Here is a 27,225-nt window from a genome sequence, read left to right on the forward strand (position 1 = left end):
CTTACGTACGTTATAATATAAAATTCACTTTTAAAATGCGGAAGGATATGACCTCCATTTAAATTCAAAGTCACCAGATGCACGTGCCATCTCGCACTACATAAACAAAAATATCGTTTGGTTTTTTTTTTTATTAGAAATGATTATAGTTAATTGCATTACGCGTATCGATAATTCGCGGAAAATGCATTTACGTGTTTATGCATTCGTTAAATATTAATATCGGCAGATAATGTAAGAATCCATAACGACTTCGTCAGTTGGAGATTTATGACCAATCACGTGATAGGATGGCCGAATTTTTTAAAAATGGAGTGGAAACTTTAAAAAAAAATTAAACGATTGTCGATTAAACTCCCGAGCTTTTTTTTCGTATTAATCCCGTAATTTGATAAAGTAACATTAACCGATCGATACCACGGCAGATTTTGGATAAATAAATCAAAGTCTGTTTTGATCAGGTATTGAATGTATCGCGAGTGCAGCTGATAATCTAAGATTAAACGTGTTTTTAATTCGTTTTTATTATTTTAAATTATTAAATTGTATCATTTTTCGTTAAATTTAATCAAATGCGACACCAGATCACGTGATTGCCGATGACGTTTTTTGAATTTAAATTAAACAAACAAGATAGTCTTCTTAATTACGAAATGCCCATTTTAACATACTTGAAGAACTTTTCTATAACCTTTTATTGCCATTATATATTTTAATTATCATTGATGTTATAAAAAATATTTTTTACACATATCTGACGTCACTCTCGTAATTTATTGATATGGAAATGTTGGATAATTTTTTTATGTGTTATAGAAAGTATGTAGGTTAGTTAATCAAGGACGGAGATTCTATTACAGGATGTTTTTGTTGGCTGATGAAATAGAATAACATTAACAGGGCTGATAAATTTTTAACAATTTATTAATTCATCCAGACTGATTAAAATATGTTTCGTCACACATTAATAAACTTAATAATTTATATTACACAGTTTATCTATTTAAATATATATTTTTTTATTTTTTCGAAAATTCTACATAAAAATATACTAGAAATATGAACTTTTTTGGCACGTATGATGACCACGTGACTCATTTACTCAACATTTAATATTGCTGCCATATCTTTACCAGTAAATTATTCTTTTAAATAAATTATAATTCCGATTCGATTATTAATTTTTAACATTATAAATCGATTTATTAACTTTTAAAAAATGTGTATATAAGTATAATGAATTAATATCACAGAGAAAATGGTATATAAAAATGCGTAACTAATATTTTCCAGGCATTTAGTGGTTTTTTAAAGTTATTTTTAAGAAATTAAACTTATATAGTGTCTTTCGATATTTAAGTTTTTAATTGTTCGTGTAAAGGTGTCAATAATAATTTCAAAAAATCATAACATCATCATAGCGTAGGTCCAAGGCAAACGAGTTGTTCGATAACTCATAATGCTAACAACATTTCAAAGCAACTTCCTGATATTACGTTACACATCAAGAATTTAGCGTAAAGATCGTTGCAATATGAGCTTACTATTACAGCATTACCCAGTGCCGTAACTAGGCAGGTGCAACAGGTGCACGGGCACAGGACCCCCGAGACGAAGGGGCCTCGAAATGGAACCGACAAAAAATTGTCAAATATACTTAAATAATATTAGTGAATGATCTTGTACGTTACTTGTGTACACAAAAAAAATTACAAACAATCATTTTATCATATTTGTTGTATTATTTCCCCTAAAAAAAAATTAAGGGATCCAAATATAAAGAACTTTGCACAGGGCAGGTGAAAAGCTAGTTGCGGCACTGTCATCGCCTATAATTAATCTCAAGGTAAAGAAGAAATATATTGTTAAAGGCCATCCGGAAAAGCAGGCCTAGACGTTAAGTTACATAAACTTCAATTTGACATTTCTACATTCAGGCAAAATAATTATTTTAATTAAATCAAAGATGTGTTGTTACGTTTTCTTCCACACTGATAACATAAATATTATTTTTTGACGTAAGCTCCGGTGGATTTTCGCTCCCTTCCGGCTCTTCCCTAGTCATAATGGTTAAATCTTCCACTGTATTTGATTTCTCCATTGATTGTAACTCTTCTGGTACAGTTTCTAATTGAGAAGTGTAACTCATCACTGAGAACCTTCTATTAATATGTCGGCGAGTATCTTCAGGGAATGCAGCGGGAATAGGAGAGGACGAAGGAACAAATGATAAACTTTTACTATGTCTCTTACGAGTTTCTATATCGCGAAAGCTGTTATGAGTCTTGGATGGAATGTGGCTGTGCCTCCTACATATGGTTTTTATCGATGCTATATTGACGGGTGGATAATATGCAATGTCAGTGGAGTAATTCATTATAACGCTTGAAACGCTAATCGCTCTACTTCTCATAATATCTTCTTTAATAACTGCAAAATCAAATAAATAAATAATAAATTATTATTCCTAATCTTAAATTAAGTATACGTACCGTACATAAATTTAAAGTAATCTTGACGTCTGAGCGCCGTTTACGTCACGATTACTTTTAAATTCATTATTGTTTTTTTAAATCGATATTAAAACCGGTTTTATTAATTTATTATCAATTTTCTTTTCGTGTCGTTTATTTGTTACGTAATATCATTAAATATCTTTTGTGAAAACTCGCTTGGCATTTTTTTATTTTAATGACGTCATTGGCAATATTAATAGCAGACGATCGTTTTGAAGAAAAGAATTAATTGACGATATGACGTCATTCGCTTAAGGAAAAATTTAAGTAAGTTGTAATTTATTATTTATTATTATTTAGGAAAAGCATTATCATATTTAATAAATAAAAATTTTAAAATATAAATACTTTATCAAAATGTTTAAAAATTTAAATTTTAGAAATGTCTGACGTAACAATCTCACGTATATTTGCTTTTACATAAAAGCAAATTTAATATAATTTGCTTTCATGTAAAAGCAGACTATAATTTTTGGAAAATGTTCTATTGATAAAATTACTTTTTAAAACTTGTTAAATTAATCCAATCGTTTTTTTCAAACGCTGAAAAATATTATCACAGAAAAGCGATCGCAGCACCCAAACGGGAAGATACTGTACTATTTTAGTTCTATTTACCTTCCATTTCTTTATCTAGATCACTTTCGATTTCCTTTTTCTTTAATTTTTTCAGATAAAATAAATTGATTAAAAAATAGGAAATTCCTAAAATAGCACAACTGACAGAAAAAATTCGAAATGTCTTCCTCGGTCCAATAGAATCCATTAAAAATCCTCCGATTAGGCTACCAAAAGCACGACCTAATTAAAATAAATTAAAATTATTTTATTTATTTAAAAATAATTTAAATTCTAATTAAAATTTTTGAAGTCGCGCCATCTATTGTCGTTTTTATTAATCTTGTGTTTTAAATTAAAAATTATATTATTTTAATAGGAGAAAATACTGTAGTTTAATAATAATAGTAATAATAATAATAATAATAAATTAATCATTTCACCTGAAATAACATGAAGACCATTCCATAAAGTCATCATCGTTGTCAGCATTTCAAGGGATGATAAGTGCGCACAATATAACGTAGTTCCAACTGTGAGCAGTGTTACAGTAAAATTTTCCATCATCTCATATACGAAACAGATATAGGGATCGGTTGCATAAGAGTAACCTAAATAACGAACTGTATACGCGAAAAAAGCTAATACCATGACATTAACATAACCAATCTTCTTAGTAACCCAAGTAGACACAAGAGACATCGGAAGTCCCGTTCCAGAACCAATAGTTACAGTCAACCCGAGTAGTAAACTAGAAAAACCTAAATCTTTTTCCAGAAACAAAAATAAAAAGTTTTCTAAAAATCCCCAACATATTCCCAAAAATGCCACATGGATTAACATCAAGCAGACTTCTGTATTTTTAAGAAGGTTTTTTAAATTTCGGCAGGCATTCTGTGAAGGAACTTTCATGCTCATATCTACGAAAATGGCAATCAGAGTAGCTAGTCCGTATAATGTAGCGTATAGATAAAAGCATGGTTCATAATTACGATCTTCTCCTTTACTGTAATGGTCAATTAAATATCCGCTTATGGGTGCAAATAAACACATGGCTGCTGTTGCCCATAATCTCTGATAGCCAATGTCTGCGCTGTATTTTAATATGAGTGCCATACTCGCAGCATCGAATAGACCATTAACAATTCCTATACCTAAAGTAACCATTAATCTTATGCCCAAGTACATTCCGAAAGTCTTCATTTCGCTACTTTTGTCTCTTTTTATTTTCCCTGAACAAAAGTCCCTGGTTCCGTTTATCCTCGCTACACATGATGATTCACATTGCAACTCTTCTCTGCTGCATTTGAAGTATTTGTAAGAGGTGTTTGACACTATAAAATTATTTATTATTACCGTCCTATTGTTAATTGTTCCATTTACGAAGAACATATCTATAGAACACAGTGATTCGTCGTCATTATTTAAACATATTGTGCCATTAGGATCGCATGTGTCGTAACAGTTTTGAATAATTGCTAAGGACTCCACATTACTTCCATTTTTAACTCGACATAATTGGTCGACTACAATTTCCACCCCAGGATGTGCACCTTCCTGGTTATGGCAGGAGAAGTTAAAATCAACGTAACCATAGTCTGTCGTTTGAATAATTTCAGGAACGGTGAGCAAGCAGTTAGAAGTAATGGCGGAAAATGTTAAGAAAAAACAGAAAAGAAACTTAAAATTTCCTATTTTATCTGCCATTATTCCAATCATCGGCGCTACAAAAAGAGCAATGACGGGTTGGATGGCAAATATGATTGTAAGTTGTTGAATCGATACGCCTAAGGCCTTCAAATGTACTGTGAAATAAGGATAGAGTGTTGCTTGACCTAGAATAAAAACACAATAGCAATTATAAGAAACAAGATATGAATGTTATAAAAAAATATATTAATTTAGAAAGTAATTAAAGTAATATTATCCCCAATTTACTCATGAATTTAGTTAAATAAAATTCAGATTAAATTGCTGTTGATCTATACAATTGCGCCATAGGCAACGTAGGGTTTGTTATAGAGCCTCGTGCCTTTAAAAGCCTAGATATATACAGTATAAATACTCGGTCTTAATTTAATATATTACTATGTAAAATCTTACACTTTATATGATGTAAAGTATCGTGTAATGTGGAATTTATGTTATATAAACATTTATAAGAGGGCTTGTCTAGGGCCTCTTACAATGTATAATCCTCCCTACATACGCAGGATTAAGAAATAATAATAATACTAATAAATAAATAAAAACAAAAATTTGCATCACGTAAACCAAAAGATAAATTCAGCCCAAAATTTCAAGAACATATAAAATTAACCTGACATAAAAATAAAACCGTTTACATTCCGTAAACATTATACTGCTTCACCTAAATGATAATACAGTAAGTTTCGGGCGATGATAAGGATTTATCGCAGCTGAATTAACGTTATTTCAAATAAAATCAGCTGTTTATACCAAACACTGCAAACATTTAAACAATTTAAAGAATACAATAAGTGAAGCAATTCTTACTATACCCTAAATTACAATTTATAAGTAAACCGAACCGCTTAAAAATCCCGTACTTCTTTTAATAATAACATCAATAAATTTATTATTAAAAAAATATGGAATAAATTTTGAATTTAAATTATCGTATGACACATTCATTAATTCTTAATTACGTCGACAGAGGACGCGGTTAATCTGTTGATCTGTTGATTAAATAGATCAATATCGTCAATATATAAAAAAAATATTATGAAATTATAATGCAGATTCTTCTCGATAGATGGCGAATATATTTATAGAAATTCAAACTGTATATTAAAGCAAAAATCGATAAATAAATTAATAAATACCTTAAAAATTCATAAAAAATAAATAAATTAAGGTTAAATATGTATACAGAATTATATATTTAAGTAAAATGTACAAAAATATGCATATATTTTAATTTTAAAAACCTGTTGAAATAATTTTTTAAAAAAATATATTGATTAATTAACCTTAAATAAAAGTTCAAATAAACATTTAAATATTATTTTATAAAATAACATCGAGATATCAGAAGAGAAATTTGCGATAAGAACACTGATGACGTCACAATTGTCAGAATATATTTACCTCCATAAATGAGGAACATGAGGATTTTTATGGGTATAAGTTCTTTCTTTGTCAAATCCTGATAAAACGACAACATAATTAAACTTTCCAGTTATAAAAATACTTTAGAAATTTTGTAAATAATCCATATTCTTCGATCTCCTTTCGACTCGATAACCACCCACAAATACCTGTACTCTCATCGATAAAAGTCCAACTTTTGATTAGTCGAACAATTGCTTCTTATCCAATGTGTAAGGTCTCAAGAAGTGTTTTATTCGTATCTAAAGATTTTAATACGTTATATTTAACGTCTTAAATAATAAATAAGCCATAATTTATAGTAAAATGCCATTTTTATGATTTGCCGCTAGATGGAGCCACTTCGGAAATACGATGTTTAAACTTGTTATTATCAATCTAAAAAATCATATATCACAAGCTTTTTGTAATGGGGTTAAGGAAATTATCAATGCTTCAGGAATTTATCAATTTATCAGATTATTATTTTAAATTTTCCTGTAAGGGATATTAATTTATACCAGACTATTACTATTTATATTTGATTATATATTTTTAATGTCAACGTGGATGTTACGAGTAGTTTAAAATTCAAAATAAATACTCGCGTGTTAATACGTTAATTTGAAATCCAAATCTTGCTGTACTCGAATCTGATTGGAGGAAATTAAACAATCATTATTTCGAGGCGCGATTAATCAATTTAAATATATTTTATTATTTTTCGAATTTAAAAATTATTTAGGCTTGAATTCTCCTACACCGTATAATTATTTTTTAAAAACTAAGCTAATATTATGGGCGGAATTGGGTGTACGGTGCAGACAAGTGACTTTATTATTATTATTATTCCTCTTTGGAAGTCACTACTCGAACTTAATCGAAAGTTGTGTGTTCCCTTTAAGAATATTAAGTAGGAATAGATGGAGAAAGATAAATATGTCTACACAGCTGTAAGGCAAACATTGTACAGCTTGCAAATATTTCCACTAATTCTGCCTGTAATATATTTTTCCTAAATAAATCAAACTATTCGTTTTGTGCATATAAATTTAATGTTTTCACATTTAAATCTGCCGTTAACGTATATAGTCGAACCTCCAATAACGGCCACCATTAAACAGCGCCCATTTTTATTTTTTATTTTATTTTTTTTTTATGTTTCCGTCTGTGGCCGTCTTCGGGGTTTGACTGTTTATATATATTCATGTATAAAAATTTAGATTAATTTTATTCCTTTATTAGTTTTATTTGTCTTCGAAATGTTCAAATCTGTAAAGGAAACTAATGTTTTTATACTGTAAATTAATGGCGTTGTATTGGCTATAAGGCCGGATGTTTCGTATCTGAAGTCTAATGGTTACTACAGAAAATTAGAGAATTAATATTTATTTTTAAAATTTTCTTTTTTTCTCTGATTGAAGATCTTTGGAGAAATCTATACATCTCTTCAGCAAAGGAACCAACCAAGGACGTTTTTAAATCTCTAATTAATCCATCATGAGTCATAATCGAGTTTCTCTTCCCTTTCAGGATGTAAACAAAGTTCTATTTCCTGTTAGGCCTACCACCTGATCAGACCAGACTTCCTGTCTTGGTTCAATTGTATTGACCCTCGTATGTGATTGAAAATCGTAAAAACACCCTTACGATAATTTTTTTAAAAATTGATATTTATATCTCAGATTTTAAAAAAATCTGATTTATTTATATTATAGAAATTAAACTTAAATTAATAGTTAAATATTTAAATTAAAACAGTGGTTAATTTTGACTAATAGATCCTCGAAATATAATTGTTTAATTTCCGCCAATCAGATCCGAGTACAGCAAAATTTAAATTTCAAATTAACGAATTAACGCGCGAGTATTTATTTCGAATTTTAAATTTGAAATTTAAAATATATTTACAATAAATCTTTAAAAAGTTTAGGTGTTAACATAATTTTTTTATTATTTTATACATAAAAATATATACAGACGATTATCTATATATACTGTATATTTTTTTTAAATGTAGAACGTCTTAATTGAGTCATTGTACTTTTAAGCACTTAAAAATATGTTAATTATAACAAAATAAATTAATTTAACAGAATAAAAAAATGTATATTAGCAGTTTAATGGTGTCGGAACCTGTCCAATAATTTTACACCTTCTTTTTTCAGCATGAAAAAGAGGCAAAACCGGAAACTTCCTGTCACGTGGTGGATTGTCAAAAGTAGCAAAGGCCTATTGGACGAATATTCTCATTCTGCTTAACTTTCTTTATGGAAGGAGGAGCAAAGGCGAGAACATCTTAGTAAAGTGTAAAATAAACATTATTATACATGTTATAAACAAAATAAAAAGGCAAGAAGACATGTTAAATTGATCAAAGCAGACATGCGACATATATTAGTGTACGTTTGAGATGAATCTGATTCTATATGAGTTTTTTTTAATACCTCTACTTCCAACAGTCATTGGTAAGTTTTGTAAGATTTTTTAGTATTAGAAAGCCTTAAAATAATAATTTAAATTTACATTTTCGCGCAATTCTCACGTCATTAAGGAAATGACAGGTGGTTAAAAAAGGGCAACGTCGCGCGATTCTTACTTGCCTTTTTCACTGTTATCTAATTGCTTCTGGCTATTAACAACAGTTTTCTATGAATTGTTTGCGAAAATATATCTATCCGTTTTCCTCGTTTTAGCTATATTTTACACTTAATTTATTCTTTTATGAATACATTTACATATACATAAAAATCAGCTATTTTTATGTTAAGTTTATGGCATCTTAAACCAATTTTACGCTACGTACATCGTTTGAATTATGTTAATTAAGTGTAGAGTCTAAGTGTAAGCGTGAATTATGTTAATTACTTCGCGTGCAAGGTTAATAAATTGTATTTTTACAAAGATATCGCATGCGATGCCATTTATAAGCAAAGGATCCTTTCAAAACGTTCGGAGTCACGCTGTTTCAATATACAGTATGTTAAACAGGGCTATTATGCAATCCCTAGAATTCCTGTTCATCCTATATCCTGATACGGACCAAAAAAAAATAAGCTTTTCGGCTCTCCCACAGCCACATTTTGCATGGAAAATTAATTATAGTATTATAAAATAGCAACAGTCAAACCGTATTCTATGCATACTTGGTGCGTAATAACTAACACACTTCTAAGTGTTACACGATAGAAAGTAATATTAGAATTTTTAAAGGAAATTAAATATTTGAGTGTTGTAGTCATTGCTATAAAGATATTTCTGTACTTTTAATGCACCCAATAAAAGTAGGTGTAGCTAAGAAATAAAACGAGTTAACCACACGATGTTAACTTTATCCGGATGTTTTATGTAGTTTATGACATGGCTTGCTCCTCAAACCGAGCTTACAAAATCATAAATCATCCTAATTAATAATTTAGCACTTAAATTACGAAAAAAATCTGTACTACTCTATTTTATAAATAGGAGATTTCATTAATTTCTTCCGTTGAAATTAGAACGTTCCACCTATCAATCATCTTTTGTTCTGATATTAATTTCAAGGCATGATATGTGGAATGCCCGGAAGACCGATCGATGGGTATTTTGTACCGAGTCAAGCTGAATATCAATCAGGTTCTATAGTGAAATATTTCTGCGATCCACGTACTTTAATGTTTGGATCTTACGAAAGGGTCTGCTCAGAAAATGGAAGTTGGAGCGGCGACATACCAGTCTGTGGTGAGTATGCCGTTTGCATTTTCATCCTTATTATTATATTTTTATTTATTATATGTTTTTTACGTGAAACAGAGAAACCTATCACCGTCCAGAATGCTTTTCAGTCATCTACTTTAGGGAATTTCACAGCAGACAAAGCCATAGACGGCAATCTAGTTACTTATTCCTCAACTGGCTTATATGAAAAGGGATACTGGACAGCCGTTCTCAACAATCAGTCCAGGGTCAAAGCCATTCGCGTTACTCTCCCTGCAGGTAATTATATCCATCTGCCCGAACAGGTGAAGTAACATCTGCTCTTTCATACCACAGTAAAACATCTCCCTCTGGACCGGTGGTTCTCGTCAACCTTTCCCTCCGGCTCCGGATTACCAATTATTTTAGAAAACTTACCCTGTTGCACATGCCGTTCAATTATACGAAGGAATTTTTCTATAAATTATCCGTGTGAGTAGAGAACCACTGGTAAGTTAAAGAGGAATGTTATATAGAAGAGACGATGGTAAATTGTTTCAAAGGTTAAACAAACCTTTTAAACTGTTGAAAGGGAGCCGAAGTCTTGTTACTCGCATTCCAAACTAGTTTAATTAAGTTTAATTTTGATAGATAAGATAGCCAGTAAAGTGAAATTATCATAAATTCTTTACCTGAATGATATGTAAATTTAATATAACGTTACTTATACACGTTTTCCAGACGTGCTAGTATTTACGATAAACGTTTTTATGGAAAAGAATGAAAATTTGCAACGTTATTTTCTTTCTTTTTTTTAAAAGCAATTAATTAATGTTACGTTGAAACGCCCCTTCTGAAATCTTAGTGCAGTTTAACAAGCTTTTCTAGTCACGTTCTACTGATAAAGCTATCTTTCATACCTCTTATAAACTTCTCATAATGTAACATGAAAATAAATTACCCTTTGTTACATAACTTACATAACTGACACATTTTACTTTCTTCTTCAATGAAATTTTACACGAGCATCCATTGTACTGTATCGTTAAATATTGTTAGAAGTGTTGTAACATTTGCCAGTTTACTCACGTATCTTTCGTCTGTACCTTCAGGGGAGTTCGCGTCCCACAGTTTGGAAGCAGCTGTTCACCGGTAGACGTCCATGTAGTTCATCATTCTTGTTTTGCTAGCTGAAACAGTTCACCGAACAACAATGAAGCTTCCCTGCGGCAATATTTTTTTAAAGCGTCGTTTTATATCGCTGTTTTTTTATTTTTAGAACAATAAATATAAATAATACGCAATTTTTAATAATAGTTTTCCTTATATAAAAAATGCATATAAAGTTCTATCGCCTTGTATTAAAACAACCAAGGGTCATCACACGCTTACTGAATGAATATCTCTACATCTGATAACTTTCTATAGAGATTTTTTAGATAGTTTCTTATCTCAAGAAAGTCTAAATCTGATAAAAGCCTGAATACAATTTGGCATACCAAATGATTCCTTCACTTAAAGCTAGTAGAGTATAACATGGACTGTCGTGAAGTTTGCGAGTTCATGCTGTATGTAATAACAGACGCAGATAACCTAAGCTTTTGTCTAGGCCTCGTGCTTTTACAGGCCTCAAATATATGCATATCGAAACTCTTAATCCAACAGATACCGTGTGATACCAGCTTTATGTAAATTTATATAAAAGAGGCCCCGCGGATCTATATTTGCCTATGGCCTGTTATGAAGTTTTGAAACTTCATAGAGGCCAAGTTATAGGCTTTTGTCTAGGACCTCGGGCACACACAAATGTATGCTTATCGATAATCCGACTTGATCCGGACCTCATACAATACCGAGTATCGTGCGATACGGGCTTTACGTTCTATAATAGAAGCCCCCGTAGTACCTACAATAGCTGTAAATAGATTAATATTTTAGAATTTAACAAGATAATGTCATAGTTACAAACTTTGTTTTCATGGTTCTAGCAAAAATAGTACACTTTGAAGTTACCGTGACGAATTCCAGCTCTAATGGTGTCATTTGTGGAAGCTTTGAAGGAAACACCGGTTCGTAAATCTTTATACAAGTCCAAGAAAACAATAGTTTGATTATCGCTAAACCATTTTTTTTTTTAATTACAGAAACGAACACTACAAAAATATTTTATTGTCCTCTCGCGGTTGGTATCAGAGTGCGCATCAAAGACAAGTTAAGTGACCCGGATTTCTTACAATTACGAGAGGTGGAGATATTTATTAAACGTGGTAATTATATTTAATATATTTTTAACTTATTTTCCCATAATATCAGCTTCAAAATTTAATTATTTGTTTTTTTTTTAGATGTTCCGTGCCTTAAACCCGACATTCCGGCACATGGCACGGGTAGAAAAATATCCGATAGAGAGAGTATATATCGTTATTCTTGTGATCGGGGCTACGTTATGAAAGGAAATGACACTTCGACATGTCAAGACGGAACGTGGCGACCCCAGTCGCCTAAATGCGAAGGTAGCTTTTAATTTTTTATTTTTTTTTTTATTTTTCCTGCAATTATATGCTACCGTTGGTCACATTTTAATTTTTTTCTAATGTTTATTATTACGACAGTAGCCTTTTGTCACATACCTACTAATTTTATCGGCGGAAGTGTGAAATATGACGAAAACAACGGCGTAGTTCCTTTCGGGGGTTTCGTTAATTATAGTTGTAACGCCGGATATACACTTAAGGGAGAACCGTCGAAGCAATGTTTGGGGCAAAATATATGGTCGCAACAGACTCCAAGATGTGTTGGTAAGAAATTACTAGTTTTTTTACATATTAGAAAACATTTAAAACACGTCTACATATGAGAAATGCGTTTTCAAAACAGACGCGTTTGTAATTTTCAAATATTTAAATTCGGTTCGAGAGTATAGTTATTTATTTATTTTTTAAATATATATTTATATACTATTAATATTTTTTTTATCCTCGCTAAAATTAAAATTAATATAATTATTTTTTAAAAACAAACAGTAAATAGGATTAACCATATTTTTAAAAACATTGTCTAAAAACGTAAACCCTCTCTCATGTTTTTTTTAGTAAATTCAAATATTTAAGCCAAGTTCGAGATTATAACAATCAGAAATTCGTTTGCTTTTTAAAAATTTTTAATTTTTTAAATTAAATTAAATTAGATTAATATTCTAAAATTAATTTTTTAAATATAAACTTAAATATTAATTTCATTTGTATTTCTTTAATGCGTTTTATATTAAAAGAAATTTTTCCGAGGCAGACGATAATTATCTCCAAGCGCTGCAGACGAATATTCTCGAACCGGTCGTAGGATTTTAATGCGTTTCTCCCGCTTCGAATCTTCCAATTAAATCTTCATAGCCGATTTAATTTTATTCGTAAATTCTTGCACGTTTTAATTTCGTTATCATGGAAATTTTATTCATTTTATTTATTCTGGCGGAGACGGTTCAAAAACACCAAGTTCATTATCATTACCTTTTATGTTTTAAGTGAAAAAGTCTTTTATCCATTTACTCTTAGGCCTAATTTCCTTTTATTCAATTACGTTTAGACCTAATTCCCTTTGGTATAGCAATAATTTAAAGTAAGTAATTTATGAAATTTTTGCATTTTTTAAGGGTATCTTATGAATTATTCAAATATTCTAAGTATTTTCAAGTTAACGACGGTGGTTAATTTGTTACTAAATATTTTTTTATTACACGTGGTATAATAATGTTTACATTTGCAATGTTATTTGGAGCACCGGCGCCCAAATTACCACCCCGGGCCAAATCCAACCCGCAAACATATATGACGCATCACTTATAAATAGTAGAAATAGGCCTACTTTTTATTTTTGGCTAATATATTAGGCTCAATTTGGTCCACCTATTGTAAAGTTTGGGCACCGCTTGGAGTTTTATACGATATATAAACAGTGTCTGAGTGGAGTGAGATGGAGCTCGAACCGTAACATATGTAAAAAGCCATTCGTCATTTATATTACTTTCATATTTGCCTTGCCTTCGTTATGTCTTTACTTTTGTATAAAAGCGAAGGCATATATGAACATATATGACCCTATCTGTAGGTGCCAAATGACCGAAGATACCAATATTTTTTTAATATATATTTTTATTTTATTCGTCATTAATAATTGTGTAAAGTTTGGGGAAAAGAAACTTGAGATTTGATATAAATGTAGGGGTGTCACAAAAGTTGCTAACTAGGTATTTTGAAAAATAATGGAAATTAAGACATGAAAAATAGTTGTTTCGAAGTGAGTACCACAAAGAATTAGCGCTATTTATTTGTCTTTACATGGGAGCTCAAAGCTCATCAACACTGGTATTGAATGCATTGTATGTAATTTTCGCGTTTCATGCATTTTATCTCGCATGTTACCACAAACACTCGTTTTTTCCAGGTTTATCATCAGTGATGTGGGTTTGTAATGGAAAGTTACACAAAATCGAAAAACCAATTTTTATTTTTTAAGTACACAAATTTGCACCAGAAGTACACAGCTTTATGCAAGCGTAGCGTTTAAAAAAATAATAATCTAATGTTACCGAAATAGACTTTTGAGACACCCTGTATACGATTACATAAAAAAAAAACTATTTTTTGCCGTAGGCACCAAATTTTGTCTTTACGCCATGTATTCGATAGGCAGGATCATTTAACCCAGGGTCTTTCATATCTAGACCTGATCGAATTAAAACTTTCTACGAAGTTTACGTTGGATAAATTTGTTTTTAAAGGCTTATTTTGATATTTAAAAAATATATTTTGTATATTCTATTTGGTATTCGTTCTCATCTTTTACATGTGGTAGGCCTTATACTCTTTGTAATTAACTTTTGTAGAGACCGTATTTAAAAGCAGCAGTTTATATAAAAGTACAATAGAATATAAGCTTATTAAATGAACTGAAGAGAGATTTCAAGTAGAAGATACGAAATATTTTACTTAAAAGTAAAAGGAATCTTCTAAATTTTTGACTTGCCCAATATGAACTTTCTATTAGAAAGATTAATTCTATTGAGATTTTGTGATTAAAGATAATAAGCAAGCAATCGCATATAGCATAAATCATACTGTAAAACGTTTGCATAAATCTAGGAATTATATACGTTGTAGAAATGTAATGTTGCATATTTTAAAATATTTATCAAAGTAACTTATAAGGCTATCTTTATAATTGATTTTTTTAGTGATTAAATGTGGCAATTTAAGTTTCTCTATAACGAATGGACATCTGCAGTTTAATAGCGTTACAGTCGGCAGTGTAGCCTTATTACGTTGTAACGACGGTTACCGACCTTGGAGAGATGATAGGTTAGAATGCCTTCCAAATGGACAATGGAAAAAAAGCGTCCTAAGATGTGAAGGTAAGTCATTGTTAATCTAGATAACAAAAAGTAAATCGTTTTTACAATAATTTATGTCCTTACAGCGATAAGATGCGAGAAACCTGTAAGTGTAAAACACGGAACAATAGAATATTTGGATCATTCTAACTTTTATGGAAGCCGTATTAGGATACTTTGTGATTTAGGATATAAACCTGCTAATGAAACGTTGCCTATGTGCCAATACGATGGCACTTGGGGAGATTTAGAAAATGCATGTGTTGGTAAGTAATTTTATAAATGTTAAAGCCTAAATATTCTTTTTTTTTCTATCGATGGTTCCTTTTGTTATAATTCACTTCACGAAATAATTTTATATAATATTAATTCAGGCAAAATAATATTGTATAAAATGTAGAACTCTATTATATTGCTTATTAATTTAATGTTTAGAAGTCACTTGTAGTCCATTTCCTGTATCAGACATGGATGGTGGACAATGGATACAACCTAATGCTACTGACGTTCTAAATGTTGGAACGGTTGTTCACTTAGAATGCTATCCAGGATATGAAATTGTAGGAGATGTGCAATCGTCGGTTTGCCTTCCTAACGGATCTTGGTCAAGAAGTTCTTCCTCCTGCATCAGTGAGTGATAAACTTTATAATTAAACAAAAATTATTTTCATGTATTGAGACTAACAAAATATTTTTCATATACAAGAAAATGTAGCTCATCCCATATGGTCCAATGAATGGTCACCAGGGATTATGATGGGTATGATAAAATTCGTTTTATTCTCTCCTCCTCTGAAACTTAAGCGGCTTAATTCTGTCTAATCTTTATTATTATTATTATTATTTAGTTACATCTATGGGTATAGGGATTGGAAGTGCCATCTGTATTTTATGTCTAATTATTGGAATATTCTTACTTAAAAAGCGGTAAGATAGTTATATAGCAATATTTACAGCATAATTTTATAATAAATATTAATATATGATTAATAAATTATTATAGAAACCAAAGCCGAAATTCCCCTCCCGTTTTCCACGTCGGTATCGGAACCGTGCGTAATACAGACAACAGAGGCCTCCTTGTCCCTACCGTTAGTAACGATGACAACTATTATAGTACAGCTATATACGAAGAGGTTGAACAGAGGGCCCCACCTCTACCCAGACAGAGGAAACCTTGTTCCGCTCTACCTCCTCCACCGTTAGAAACTGATCCTATATATTCCCAACCGTTTGAAGAAAAAAAGGACGAGCATGGCCACATTTACGCCGAACCGGTCGATGCATGTAACCAACAAAACGAAGAAAATCAGAAAAAAGAACCTCAATGTAATCGCCATTCTTACGATAAAAACAAGGAAACTAACATGGAAAACAATTGCATTTACAAAATGGCCAATTCCATTGCAATTGACATGGTGAAGAACGATATATATTTAGAAACACGATGATTTAGTTAATCGTTTCCTGCTGGCCGGGATCAGAGTAACATTTTTTTTTTTACCTTCATTCTTAGATCATTGTATAATAAACATATACACGTTTTATTTATACGGTCATTTTTATTATCGCACTGTTTGCATTCCAATACATCGTAAAATAAGTGAGTGAACTTTAACACACGAAGATAGTGATTTTATTTTTATAATTTCAACTGCTTCACTACACAGTAGTAATTATTTTTTACCCCATTTTTTTCAAGTTTTGAGAAATGGAAGCGAAGAGAGCATTGCATCTTGTTAAAATAATTCTACTATATTCTTCCATTATATACGGTATACAATCTTTGAATTATTCTGTTTACTAGATTGTCTTCAAGCTGTTAGAGCTAGGGGTTTAGTACTTTCTAAAATTCAACAGCTTATGATAATGAACAATTCATTTAGTAAATATTATATATTTTTACATATTTCGAATATGTAAGAAATATTTATTCTCTTGTCCCCATTTAATCTGTCACTTATATATATGTATAAAGTATCATTATAATTTCATGTATAATATATGTGAATAGTGTATATATATATAGCAAACCTACTTCATTTCACTGAGAAATTCCGATGTTTTTTGTTTTTTTTTAAAATTAATTCAGCTTCGAATTACTTTAAATTTCTCATTTATGTAGAATAAATTAGTACAATTTGTATTTTTTACGGGATAATAATGTAAATTAATAATAATTACGACCTTAAATAAATTTGAAAATTATTAATTTAAGGTTTTTGTATAATTATGTATTAATTATGCATTCATATGATATCTGAAACAAATTAAAAACTGGGCTTAATACCACGCAAACTGTTTTAAACGGAAAATAGGACCGTTGTTCAGAGGTTTAACTATTATTATTATTATTATGAATATTTAAGTGTCTTCATTTTCATTCGATAATTATCTATCTATAGAAAACTAACTTGATTTTGTTTAAAATAGTATTTGAAGCAATAATTGATTAATTATAAGCTTATATATTTCAGAATGTAACAAGATATTTTCGAAATGAGATATTGCAATAATAATTTTCATCTTTACGCATCATCATCATATTCTATTTACTTATTCTTTATCTATTTTATGTCTTAAAAGGTGAGTATATAGAACTTTACCGTCTTTAATTACATATTTTCTATAAATTTTAGTCTTTTAATGATCTATAATATGTACTAAAACTTAAATTAAGTTAGTTTTTTGGTCTGAAGATCCATACCGTCTTATCTAGCTTCAAGTGGATTCTACTTTAAGTAGAAGCTGGATTAAGAGTGATGCATCAAATTAAAGAATAGTTAAATTTTACTGGTAATGGTAGGAATATCTATGCCATAGAAACAATGGAGATCGTCAGAATTATAAACACTTCAACTCTAACACGAGAGTCCGACTATGTTATTCAACAAAATTTGACACATGCTATTATGTAACTCGACGTCATTGACGTTTAAGGTTATAATGTTCACGAGACCTTGTTAATTAATCAATATGATTACTGACGTAAACGTTGTAATTACGTCTCCAATACAGAACTGACGTGCAATTCCTTTGGTATCTAGCAAGCAAAGCAAGCTCTTTATTGTGAAATGTAAGAATATTTATTCAGATGTATTATAAAGAGTATGACGCAACGATATTTTAAAAAGGTATTATACCTGGTACTATGCAAATACCATTTTGAAAGCATCGCATTTTCCTATTCTTTTCACATTTAAAATATTTGAATTTATATAGGTTTACAAAATAATGCAACACAAACGAAATACAGTGTGAATCACTTCCAATCCTGGAAATGCCACGAAGTTTTAAGTTAAGCATTCATTTTCACGTATGATTCCGAAAATGTGGGATGTGAGAGTAAAGTCAAATAAATTAATTTATTAACACAACATTAAATTAAAAATGAGTTTGTCATTTGTAATCATCCACAATATAATGTTAATTATAATTCACATAGATTATACATGGTATAAAATCCGTTCTGGAATCTTTCGTGTCCTGGTACACGTAAAAGACGACGTCAGGATCATCATGCTTATACTATGATAAGAAGTAATCTGGATAATCACCCCCACGGCACTTTCCCTTTAAAAAAACAAAAAATATTAAACATTAAACTGTCTCAATTAGGTTTCTTTCTATTGCGTGGTGAAGACGGGGAACCCAGCAAATCCAAGGATCTCTGGAGACGTAAAAATATTTAGTAGAACTGTAAAAGTCTTCGTGACTCGCTTAGGCTTTAATTTCTTCATATAACTTCATTTCTTATCAATTCGAGAAAGGAATTTAGATCAGCATTAGCACAAAAAGAGGCGGTGATGATGCACCATCGTACAAGATCTCCAAGGACTGGACTTCTAGCTTAGGGCCACGACGAGTCTAACATATAACAGGCCCTTCTCTTCAATCAAATAATGATACATGTAAAAATGTGGGTATCTAAGCTATAGACTCATAACGCGAAGCCCTAAGCTGCAACTTATTTAGCTTATGTGCCCGAGGATCTATAAATTACATAAATCATCCACTTGGTTCATTTTTGGGATAGGTCGCTACAAATACATCATTTTCAGTTGGTTGATAACTCGACTTCTGTAACATTCTTTTGTCGAAAGTATTTGTATTTTATGTTCTGCTTAATTTGTATTTTAAAAAGTAATTTTATAAATATTCCTAAACTATTTTCAACTATTTTAAAGAAAGTTATACTCAAAACTGAGTGTTTTGATAGCGAATTAAAATTTTTTGATAACTTTCGTTAGAAATTGTCTAATCTATTTCCAGGATTTCTCCCACGTGCTATAGTTCTAATGCTTATCATCCTACAAAATTAACCTTCTATACTATAATTTGAGGCCAGTGGAAGTGGTAAGTAGATAAATTCCTTTCTTTAGAAAAACAGCTGCTTCCTCCCTGTAAGTACCTCTTGATGCTATATTATCAAATACTAACATTAACCGTTAACATAGATCAATAAATGATTAGCGAAACGATAAGAAAAAAATTGTTTTATTATTCAAATTTGATAATTTTCTTAAATTTTCCGAGGCGTGTTCTTTCCTTTATCTTTTGTAATAATAATACGATTTAGCTTATTACCATAGCATTGTGTGTTCTGCCAAGTAAGCTTTACTACGAAATAAAATTTTCTTAAACCAGAATACGAACATTACACCAACACCAACACCAAATTATATTATTCCTTTGTTATATCGAGTAATCCCAGTTTAGTTAATTTACCTTTAACAAATGGAAACTGTGTAGTAATAACACAGAATTTGCGTCGTACCTGCGATAATTTATTAGTTTATCCTTCATTTCACTATTTAATAAACATTTATACAATTACAAAACAAGCCATCTTGTGTTACATTAATAAGAATATACAACTGGAAAAATATTATTATATAATAATCACACATTCCATTTAAACCTTTAACCCAAATTTCATTTAGTTGAGCCTTTATAAAGCTTATTCATATTTTATTAACTCGTTACTCTAGTCAATGAAATAGGGTTTACATTTACAGCTTACCTAACTTTTGTTATTTGTAATTCGTTACGCAATCTTTCTTCTCATACATTTCCAATTACTCCAGATTAATTGGAATTGACCCAGGATAAGAATTCATTTCACACTCATCGCTTTCACTTCTAACTCTGGTTAATTCAAGTTTGCCAATTAAATAACTTTTTATTTCAAAGGACAAAATAACAAACCTTTACCTTTTGACAAGTTACGAAATATTGAACTTTTCGTGAGAATGATGCCTTGGCTAAACGAGATAATTCCTTCAAGGTTATAGATTAATAAGAACGCCATTGCGTTTTAACAATTTAAATTGTTGACACTAAACTTTTACCATTAACGAACCGGATTTTTGTGTTAACACAATACATACCCTTCTCACGAATATCGTGAATCTCCCTGCTTATGCAAATCTTACGCTTAATTTAATGATCGTGTCATTCTTTGTACAGATATATGTATTATATATAAGTGGAAAGAGCTCCACCTTAAACAGAGGAAACCCTCTTCCGCTCTACCTTGTAACGTACAATCCTAGAAACCGATCCTATATAGCAGGGGTGGCCAACAAGTCGATCGCGATCGACCGGTCGATCTCCAATCCAATTTTGGTCGATCGCTTGCGATGTCTTGACTTAATGTATTATATTTGTAACCGAACACAACAGTATGCATGCAGTTATGACTCGACTCATAAGCAGTGCACCACGTACTGAAACACAGTGTATAAACATAGTATGTATTTCACACCTCCCCTCCCCACTTACACTATGCCTATGACAACAAGTCGATCGCGACGCATTTTTAAGATAAAAAGTAGATCTTATATATACAAAAGTTGGCCACCCCTGCTATATAGGATTCTTCAGCCTGTTAGAAAAGGATGAGTATGACTATAACTATGCGGAACCGGTCATTGCATGCAACTAAAGAAATCTCATTCTTAATAAGAACAACTTTTTATGGTTATAAGTACCTTTAAATCCTGATTTATAATCCATCGACACGACATTACAAAAAAATTATGAAAAAAGTTTTAATTTACAGATTAGGAGAGCAAATCATCAAAAAATTCCGGCCAAAGACATCTCTAAATGCTACAGCTGCTTAATTTAACGAGCCATGCCACAAATGTGCATAAATCTGCCCTAATTTCGCACATCCTGTGAAAGTATCCATGTCAAAGTTGCAAAACTGGCGCGAAGCATCGATTCTATATAGCCACGGTGGCCAAACTGTGGCTCTCGAGCCACATGCGGTTCTTTTCTAGTATACTTGTGGCTCACTGCAAGATACTTAAATTTATACCAAGTTTGTTTTTATTTTAATTTTGCTTTTATTATTTTTTATGTATGATTCCTGTATAACATAAAATAAATAATATATTGTTTGAAATAAAGTCAAAATATGGTAACGTTACACATTATTTATAAAAAAATAAATGTAATCTTTATTAAATAGCATGATACGTAAAAACATTAATAGAAAGAAAATAATTATAATGTTTATTTATGCAAATCAACATTAAAAATGAATATATAATGAATAACAATAGTTTTGAAATTTAGATTATGCTACTTAATACGGCAATTATAATTAATTTATTATTTTAAAAAATTATATTGCATTATAAAACATAATATAAAATGAAACAATAGCTAAAGTGTTGTTTTTTCTTTTATTAAATGTTTAAATAAATTGCATATAAGAATCGGAAATGTTTATATTTGCTTTAAAAAGTTTCCGTTAAAATAGCATGTAAAATTTAATATTATTTTTAATTTATGTTGCCTCATATTTATTTGATTTATTTGATACTTCTATCCCAATTCTGATTCTGCAGTGGCTCTGAAGTCGGGTTAATGCTCTGTCTATATAGCTAGTATAGTTAGTTGTGTTAATATTACTCGAAAAAAAGCGAAAATACATCGATGAGAAAAGAAATTTTAATGACAACTGGGAGGAAAATTATGCGTTTATTCAACAAGATGATAAAGCCTTATATGTAAAGCAACTATAAGCAAATTTAAAGCGTCACCACGATAAATTACATCAGGATTTTTCGGCTCAATTTCCAGAAAAATCAGAACTTGGCTCTAAGAAGATTAAATCTTTAAAATTGTCATTAAACAGTCAAATTAATTAATGACCAGAGTTACAGGAGAAGCAAAATTATTAGGCTTAGTTAGTTTTATAATGTCATGGAATATCGCGCGCGATAAACGGAAGATTTTCTTAAGAAAAATATTCTTATCATCATTAAGATCTTAGATCCTAATAACACGAAACTTTTAAATTCGATTAAGAACATTCCTACCACACTGCATACAATTGAACGTCGTATTTCAGCAATAAACTTAGATTTATTGGAACAATTGCATAACTACATAAATAATTGTGTAGCGTTTAGTTTAGCCCTGGACGAATCTACTGATGTAACTTGATCTACCCCAGCTGGCAATTTTTATTCGATTCGTTTCCCATTTAAATGAATTGCTCAGAAGTGCCGTTACAAATTACACACCAAATTATCCAAAATTAGTTTCCAATTTACAAATTCATCCTTCAACTAGTAAAGACTAAATATTAAATGATTTCGTTTTGTATTTTTTTTTATTGTCATGCAAGTTAATTAATAAGTGTGCTTTTTTCAAAATTGTGTTAGTACTGTTTATTTTACTATATAAAAACTGACCAAATTTGTCTTTAGCTGTGGAAAAATATGTATATATGTATATGCGGCTCTTCAACGAATTCTGTTTTCGATATATGGCTCAAGTTCTAAAAAGTCTGGCCATCCCTGCTATATAGAATAATTCTTTGTTAGAAAACGTATCTGAAACCATTCAAAACTATAAAATTCACGAGCAACCATCGATAAGTAACATCTATTAACAATCTCGCATCTTTATCGCTCGTTAATACTTTCTGTATCCGGTTGTCGTGCGTGATATTTCGTGATCGGACTGATTTACGTGCATGCAATTTCAGAATTTAAAAAAAAGAAACACACAAACCGTATGCAATATCTTCATTTTATTACCACAATAGGATATATTAATATTCGTGAACATTTTGAGAAATCACTGCACTGCTGAAATTTTAGTGAAAATCGTGATTTGCAAGATTATAACTTACTCCATATTCATCCATTCTTGCATAAGTGTGCCTTCGACGGGTGTTCCCGTTAGTTTCCTTTTTATGTATTCCCGAAATCGAACTTTTTGGTCTTCGCTGAAGAATTTTCTCCAATTTCCCACTTCCCCCTTACGGAAAAATTCGACTTTTTTTACATTTTCGGTTCCTTTCGTTGATAATTTCACAGATAATTCCGCTGCGCTCAAATGATCGAATCCTTCGTTACTGAGGGGAGTGTAACAATGAAGATTATCTTTCATGTATTTAAAATCGGTGTGACGCAATATCTTCTCCAGTAATTCTTCGTCTTCTTTCAACTTGAGCAAATAATTCTCCCCTAAAAATTCTGCCACTTTCAAAATAATACCCTTGGGATCCTTCTTCATGTCCTCGTACTTGTAGAAGAAGACATTGGGGTCATCTTTGTGCTCGTACCAGGATAAGAAGTGATCGAAAAAATCACCCCACGGCACTTCTCCTTTGAGAAAGCATTCATAAAATACGTCAAAAGTTAAACTGTCGTAATTAGGTTCCATATCTCTTTCGTGATGGAAATAGGAAACGCAGCAATCCCAAGGATTCCTGTAGACGAAGAAGTATTTGGTGGAGGGATTATAAGGATTTAAATTGAATGGCATGTGTGTCTTCATGACTCGCGGAGGCTTCAATTTTTCTATAATTTTGGATCCTGTAAATTCGAGGAAAGGTATCTCGATCATCATCATCATGTACGGTGGAGGGGGTGGTGCGCCATTGTGAAGAATCTCCCAGATTATGTACATCATCCACGTGGTTCCATTTTTAGGATAGGTTGTTACAAAGATATCATCCTCGGTTGGTTGATAAGCGAAAGTTTCTAAAACGTTCTTCTCTTCCAGAAAGGGTTCCGGAAATGGAAACCCGTTGATGTACTTCAGAGGGATTTTGGTTAATGGTTCATCTTTGTTCATTTTCGATTTCTGCGAATGTTGTAACAATAATTTTAAATTTAAACAACAGACAATAACACAATAATAAATTTTAACGAATTATTTTCAATTTAGGGCGCGGATTTTATCTTGCACCGCCTCTAGATAATCTACATTTCTATATATTTTCCAAGTTTATCGTAGTAAAGGTTATCTCTTTCACGTGTTACAGTTCTAATGCACGTCTTCGAAAATTAGCCTACAGCACTAATTTGAGGCTCTTTGACACTACAAATTTCCTAAAAGAAATCTAAACCATTTCTGAAATATCTCAGATTCTACTTATACGTTTTACAGTAAAATTTAGCCTAAAGAGTATTAAATTAACATTATAAACAAAGCAGCATCAGCTGTTTACACTCGTAAAAACGACAAGTGCAGTCACTTCACCAATCGATTAATCGAATAGTAGGACAAAACTACATCTACAGTAACAAATCACGACAATTCAATTTGACATATTGATATGATTAGTTTAATGTACAGTACTAACCTTTACCAAAGGAAATCGTTATCATGTATCAGCACCGAAATGGGTAATACACAAGTGCGCTATCGGATTTTCATCCGGTTATCGTAGATGCTCCACAGCGTTCGGATTGGCTAGACAAATATAAGACGACTACGCGAAAAAATTCTACCGTAACAGATTTCGAGTCCACTTAGTTATAATATGCAAAGTCATTTTTCAATATTCAAATTCCTTTCCGCTCTCGTGTACGAAAGGGGAGTTTTAAATAGATAGCTAGGCTGCAGCAGTTTGCCGTCTTGATCACTAGATGGCGCCATCAGCTAGGAATCAAATTCACATCTACAATACACACGTGGATTACTAACAGTGACGTGTGCGCACAAGGGAGAAATGTAACAAATAAACGTAACAAAAATGACGACGAGCCGAAATTTTCAAATTAACCTCCAAAAAATCACACATAATTGCAAAACAGTAGACGACAGACTTCGATTTTATCATCATTACGACAATTTGGGTCAACTTCGAATGGTCTTCCGGAGAACTTTGCTTTGACCTACATAAAAATCGATATTTCAATTTGATTAAGGTTTCCTTCTGGGGGTTGCAAGAGCATATGTAAGAGAAATAGAGATACGTAGTATCGTAACCCGAGGCCTTAAGCCGTGGCTTATTTAACTTATGTGCAAATGCTGCCCTGTGAATGTCCCAAATTACATACCTCATTCTTGGTCTGTAGGAATATTACTTTATATATAAATTATATTTTACACTATGGTTTCGAGATACACATACCTAGCCACTGCTACGGCTTCACAGATAATTCTCCCCTAAAAACGGTACGCGTCTGATGGTTCTGTCTTAAAAGAATGGAGAGAATTAGTTGGATAGATAGAATGAGGTGGTTACGAGTAGATCTGGAATGGAAAGAAACATGGTGGTTAGCATCTAGAGAAGAAAAACAGCATACGTTGGGCATATAATAAGACGATCCTTAGGGAAAACAATAAAAAAATAGACTGGAAGAGAACTGCCCATCAACTGCAATCCTCTGTAAAGAGGATGCCTTGTGTGAATGAATAAATTATATATAAGAAAATACAATTCTTTCTTAATCTGAATTGTTAAAAAATAATTTTATGAATATTCACAAACAAAAAATTAACATTCTTTAAACTCATAACTGTGTTTTGATAGAGAATCAAAATTTTCAGACAATCTATTTCCAGGATTTCTCCCACGTGCTGTAGTTCTAATGCTTATCATCCTACAAAATTAACCTTCTATACTATAATTTGAGGCCAGTGGAAGTGATAAGTAGATAAATTCCTTTCTTTAAAAATCAGCTGCTTCCTCCCTGTAAGTACCTCTTGATGCCATATTATCAAATACATATTAACCGTTAACACAGATCAATAAATGATTAACGAAACGATAATGAAAAATTGTTTAATTATTCAAATTTTCCGAGATGTGTTCTTATCTTTTATAATAGTACAGTATAACAATATATTACCACAGCAATAATTAAGAAAACTCAAGAATCAATGTAAAACTTCCTTAAACAGGATTATTATTAGTAATAAAATATTACACTTATGCTAGTTATATCTTAAAAATATCGAGTAATCCTAGTTTTTTGTAATTTCGAGTAATTTATTTTTAACAAATGGAACCTATGTAGAAATAACACAGGTATTTAACACATCTAATAAAAAATATTGCACATTTTTGCTTAAATAAGTGTAAGATGATGTTTTTTAAATATCACGTAAGAGGCAATAGCATATATATTTATAATATAGTATAGTATAATTAATATTGAAGGGAGTCGATGGAAAAAATTCTTAAAAGGGGTTGTTGATACACCAAAAAGTTGGGAACACCTTTAAAGCAAATTTCATTTATTCGAGCTATTTTAAAGCGTCTTCATATTTTATTAACGTCGATATTCACCCTTCTAGCGAATATTGTATATCCTGCTTATTCAAATCTTAGTTAATTTAATAATCGTGCCACTCTTCGTACACATATATACTCGTACTGTATACATAAATGAAACAGCTCCACTTTAAATAGAAGTATGACCGTAACTATCGGAACCGACTGGTCATTGTATGCAACTATCCATAAAAAGTGTTTTTATTAAGAATAAGCGCCTTTAAACCTTGGTTTATAAGCCATTGATACAACGTTACAAGAAATTAAGTTATAATTTTTACGTCGGAAGAGAATTATCAAAAATATTCAGGCCAAAAACACATGTTTAAATGGTGCAGCTGCTCAATTTAACGAGTCATGTCATAAATGCACTTAGCTTAGTGAAGAAATTTGTCCCAATTTCCCACATCCTGGTATTAACATGGCCATGATCCAGTTGCAAA

At 31.1% G+C, this 27,225-nt stretch overlaps 3 protein-coding genes across 3 annotated transcripts; 1 reads left to right on the plus strand and 2 right to left on the minus strand.

The window, feature by feature from the left end:
- Positions 1–1,627: 1,627 nt before the first annotated feature.
- On the minus strand, positions 1,628–6,420 carry LOC136972983 (major facilitator superfamily domain-containing protein 6-like). Its single transcript, XM_067267663.1, has 4 exons — positions 6,186–6,420; positions 3,518–4,909; positions 3,135–3,317; positions 1,628–2,430 (listed from the first exon to the last, which is right to left on the minus strand). Exons 1-4 carry the CDS (start codon positions 6,259–6,261, stop codon positions 1,961–1,963), a joined length of 2,121 nt encoding a protein of 706 aa, XP_067123764.1. The 5' UTR covers positions 6,262–6,420; the 3' UTR covers positions 1,628–1,960.
- Positions 6,421–8,430: 2,010 nt separating this feature from the next.
- LOC136972949 (CUB and sushi domain-containing protein 1-like) lies at positions 8,431–17,309 on the plus strand. The gene is made up of 13 exons (XM_067267611.1): positions 8,431–8,653; positions 9,729–9,905; positions 9,978–10,160; positions 11,849–11,929; positions 12,005–12,127; positions 12,206–12,373; positions 12,473–12,658; positions 15,091–15,267; positions 15,333–15,512; positions 15,682–15,876; positions 15,953–16,006; positions 16,095–16,173; positions 16,250–17,309. Exons 1-13 carry the CDS (start codon positions 8,599–8,601, stop codon positions 16,695–16,697), a joined length of 2,106 nt encoding a protein of 701 aa, XP_067123712.1. The 5' UTR covers positions 8,431–8,598; the 3' UTR covers positions 16,698–17,309.
- A 5,975-nt stretch (positions 17,310–23,284) lies between these two features.
- Positions 23,285–25,088, minus strand: LOC136972951 (sulfotransferase 1C2-like). Its single transcript, XM_067267612.1, has 2 exons — positions 24,863–25,088; positions 23,285–24,360 (listed from the first exon to the last, which is right to left on the minus strand). Exon 2 carries the CDS (start codon positions 24,349–24,351, stop codon positions 23,398–23,400), a length of 954 nt encoding a protein of 317 aa, XP_067123713.1. The 5' UTR covers positions 24,352–24,360; positions 24,863–25,088; the 3' UTR covers positions 23,285–23,397.
- Between the last annotated feature and the right edge of the window lie 2,137 nt (positions 25,089–27,225).

The sequence above is a fragment of the Centruroides vittatus genome, unplaced genomic scaffold (genome assembly GCF_030686945.1).
Source record: "Centruroides vittatus isolate TY-2023 unplaced genomic scaffold, ASM3068694v2 contig_3068, whole genome shotgun sequence".
NCBI lineage: Eukaryota > Metazoa > Arthropoda > Arachnida > Scorpiones > Buthidae > Centruroides > Centruroides vittatus.

What these genes read in the sequence shown, in the direction of transcription:
- LOC136972983 (XM_067267663.1), bottom strand. Translation starts at nt 6,261, where the DNA reads ATGTTGTCGTTTTATCAGGATTTGACAAAGAAAGAACTTATACCCATA. An exon ending in TGGTCTTCATGTTATTTCAG is followed by an intron (nt 3,318 to 3,517) that starts GTGAAATGATTA and finishes TATTTTAATTAG; the next exon opens with GTCGTGCTTTTGGTAGCCTA. An exon ending in TCTAGATAAAGAAATGGAAG is followed by an intron (nt 2,431 to 3,134) that starts GTAAATAGAACT and finishes TTGATTTTGCAG; the next exon opens with TTATTAAAGAAGATATTATG.
- LOC136972949 (XM_067267611.1), top strand. Translation starts at nt 8,599, where the DNA reads ATGAATCTGATTCTATATGAGTTTTTTTTAATACCTCTACTTCCAACA. An exon ending in TCGCGTTACTCTCCCTGCAG is followed by an intron (nt 10,161 to 11,848) that starts GTAATTATATCC and finishes TCATGGTTCTAG; the next exon opens with CAAAAATAGTACACTTTGAA. An exon ending in AAGCTTTGAAGGAAACACCG is followed by an intron (nt 11,930 to 12,004) that starts GTTCGTAAATCT and finishes TTTTAATTACAG; the next exon opens with AAACGAACACTACAAAAATA.
- LOC136972951 (XM_067267612.1), bottom strand. Translation starts at nt 24,351, where the DNA reads ATGAACAAAGATGAACCATTAACCAAAATCCCTCTGAAGTACATCAAC.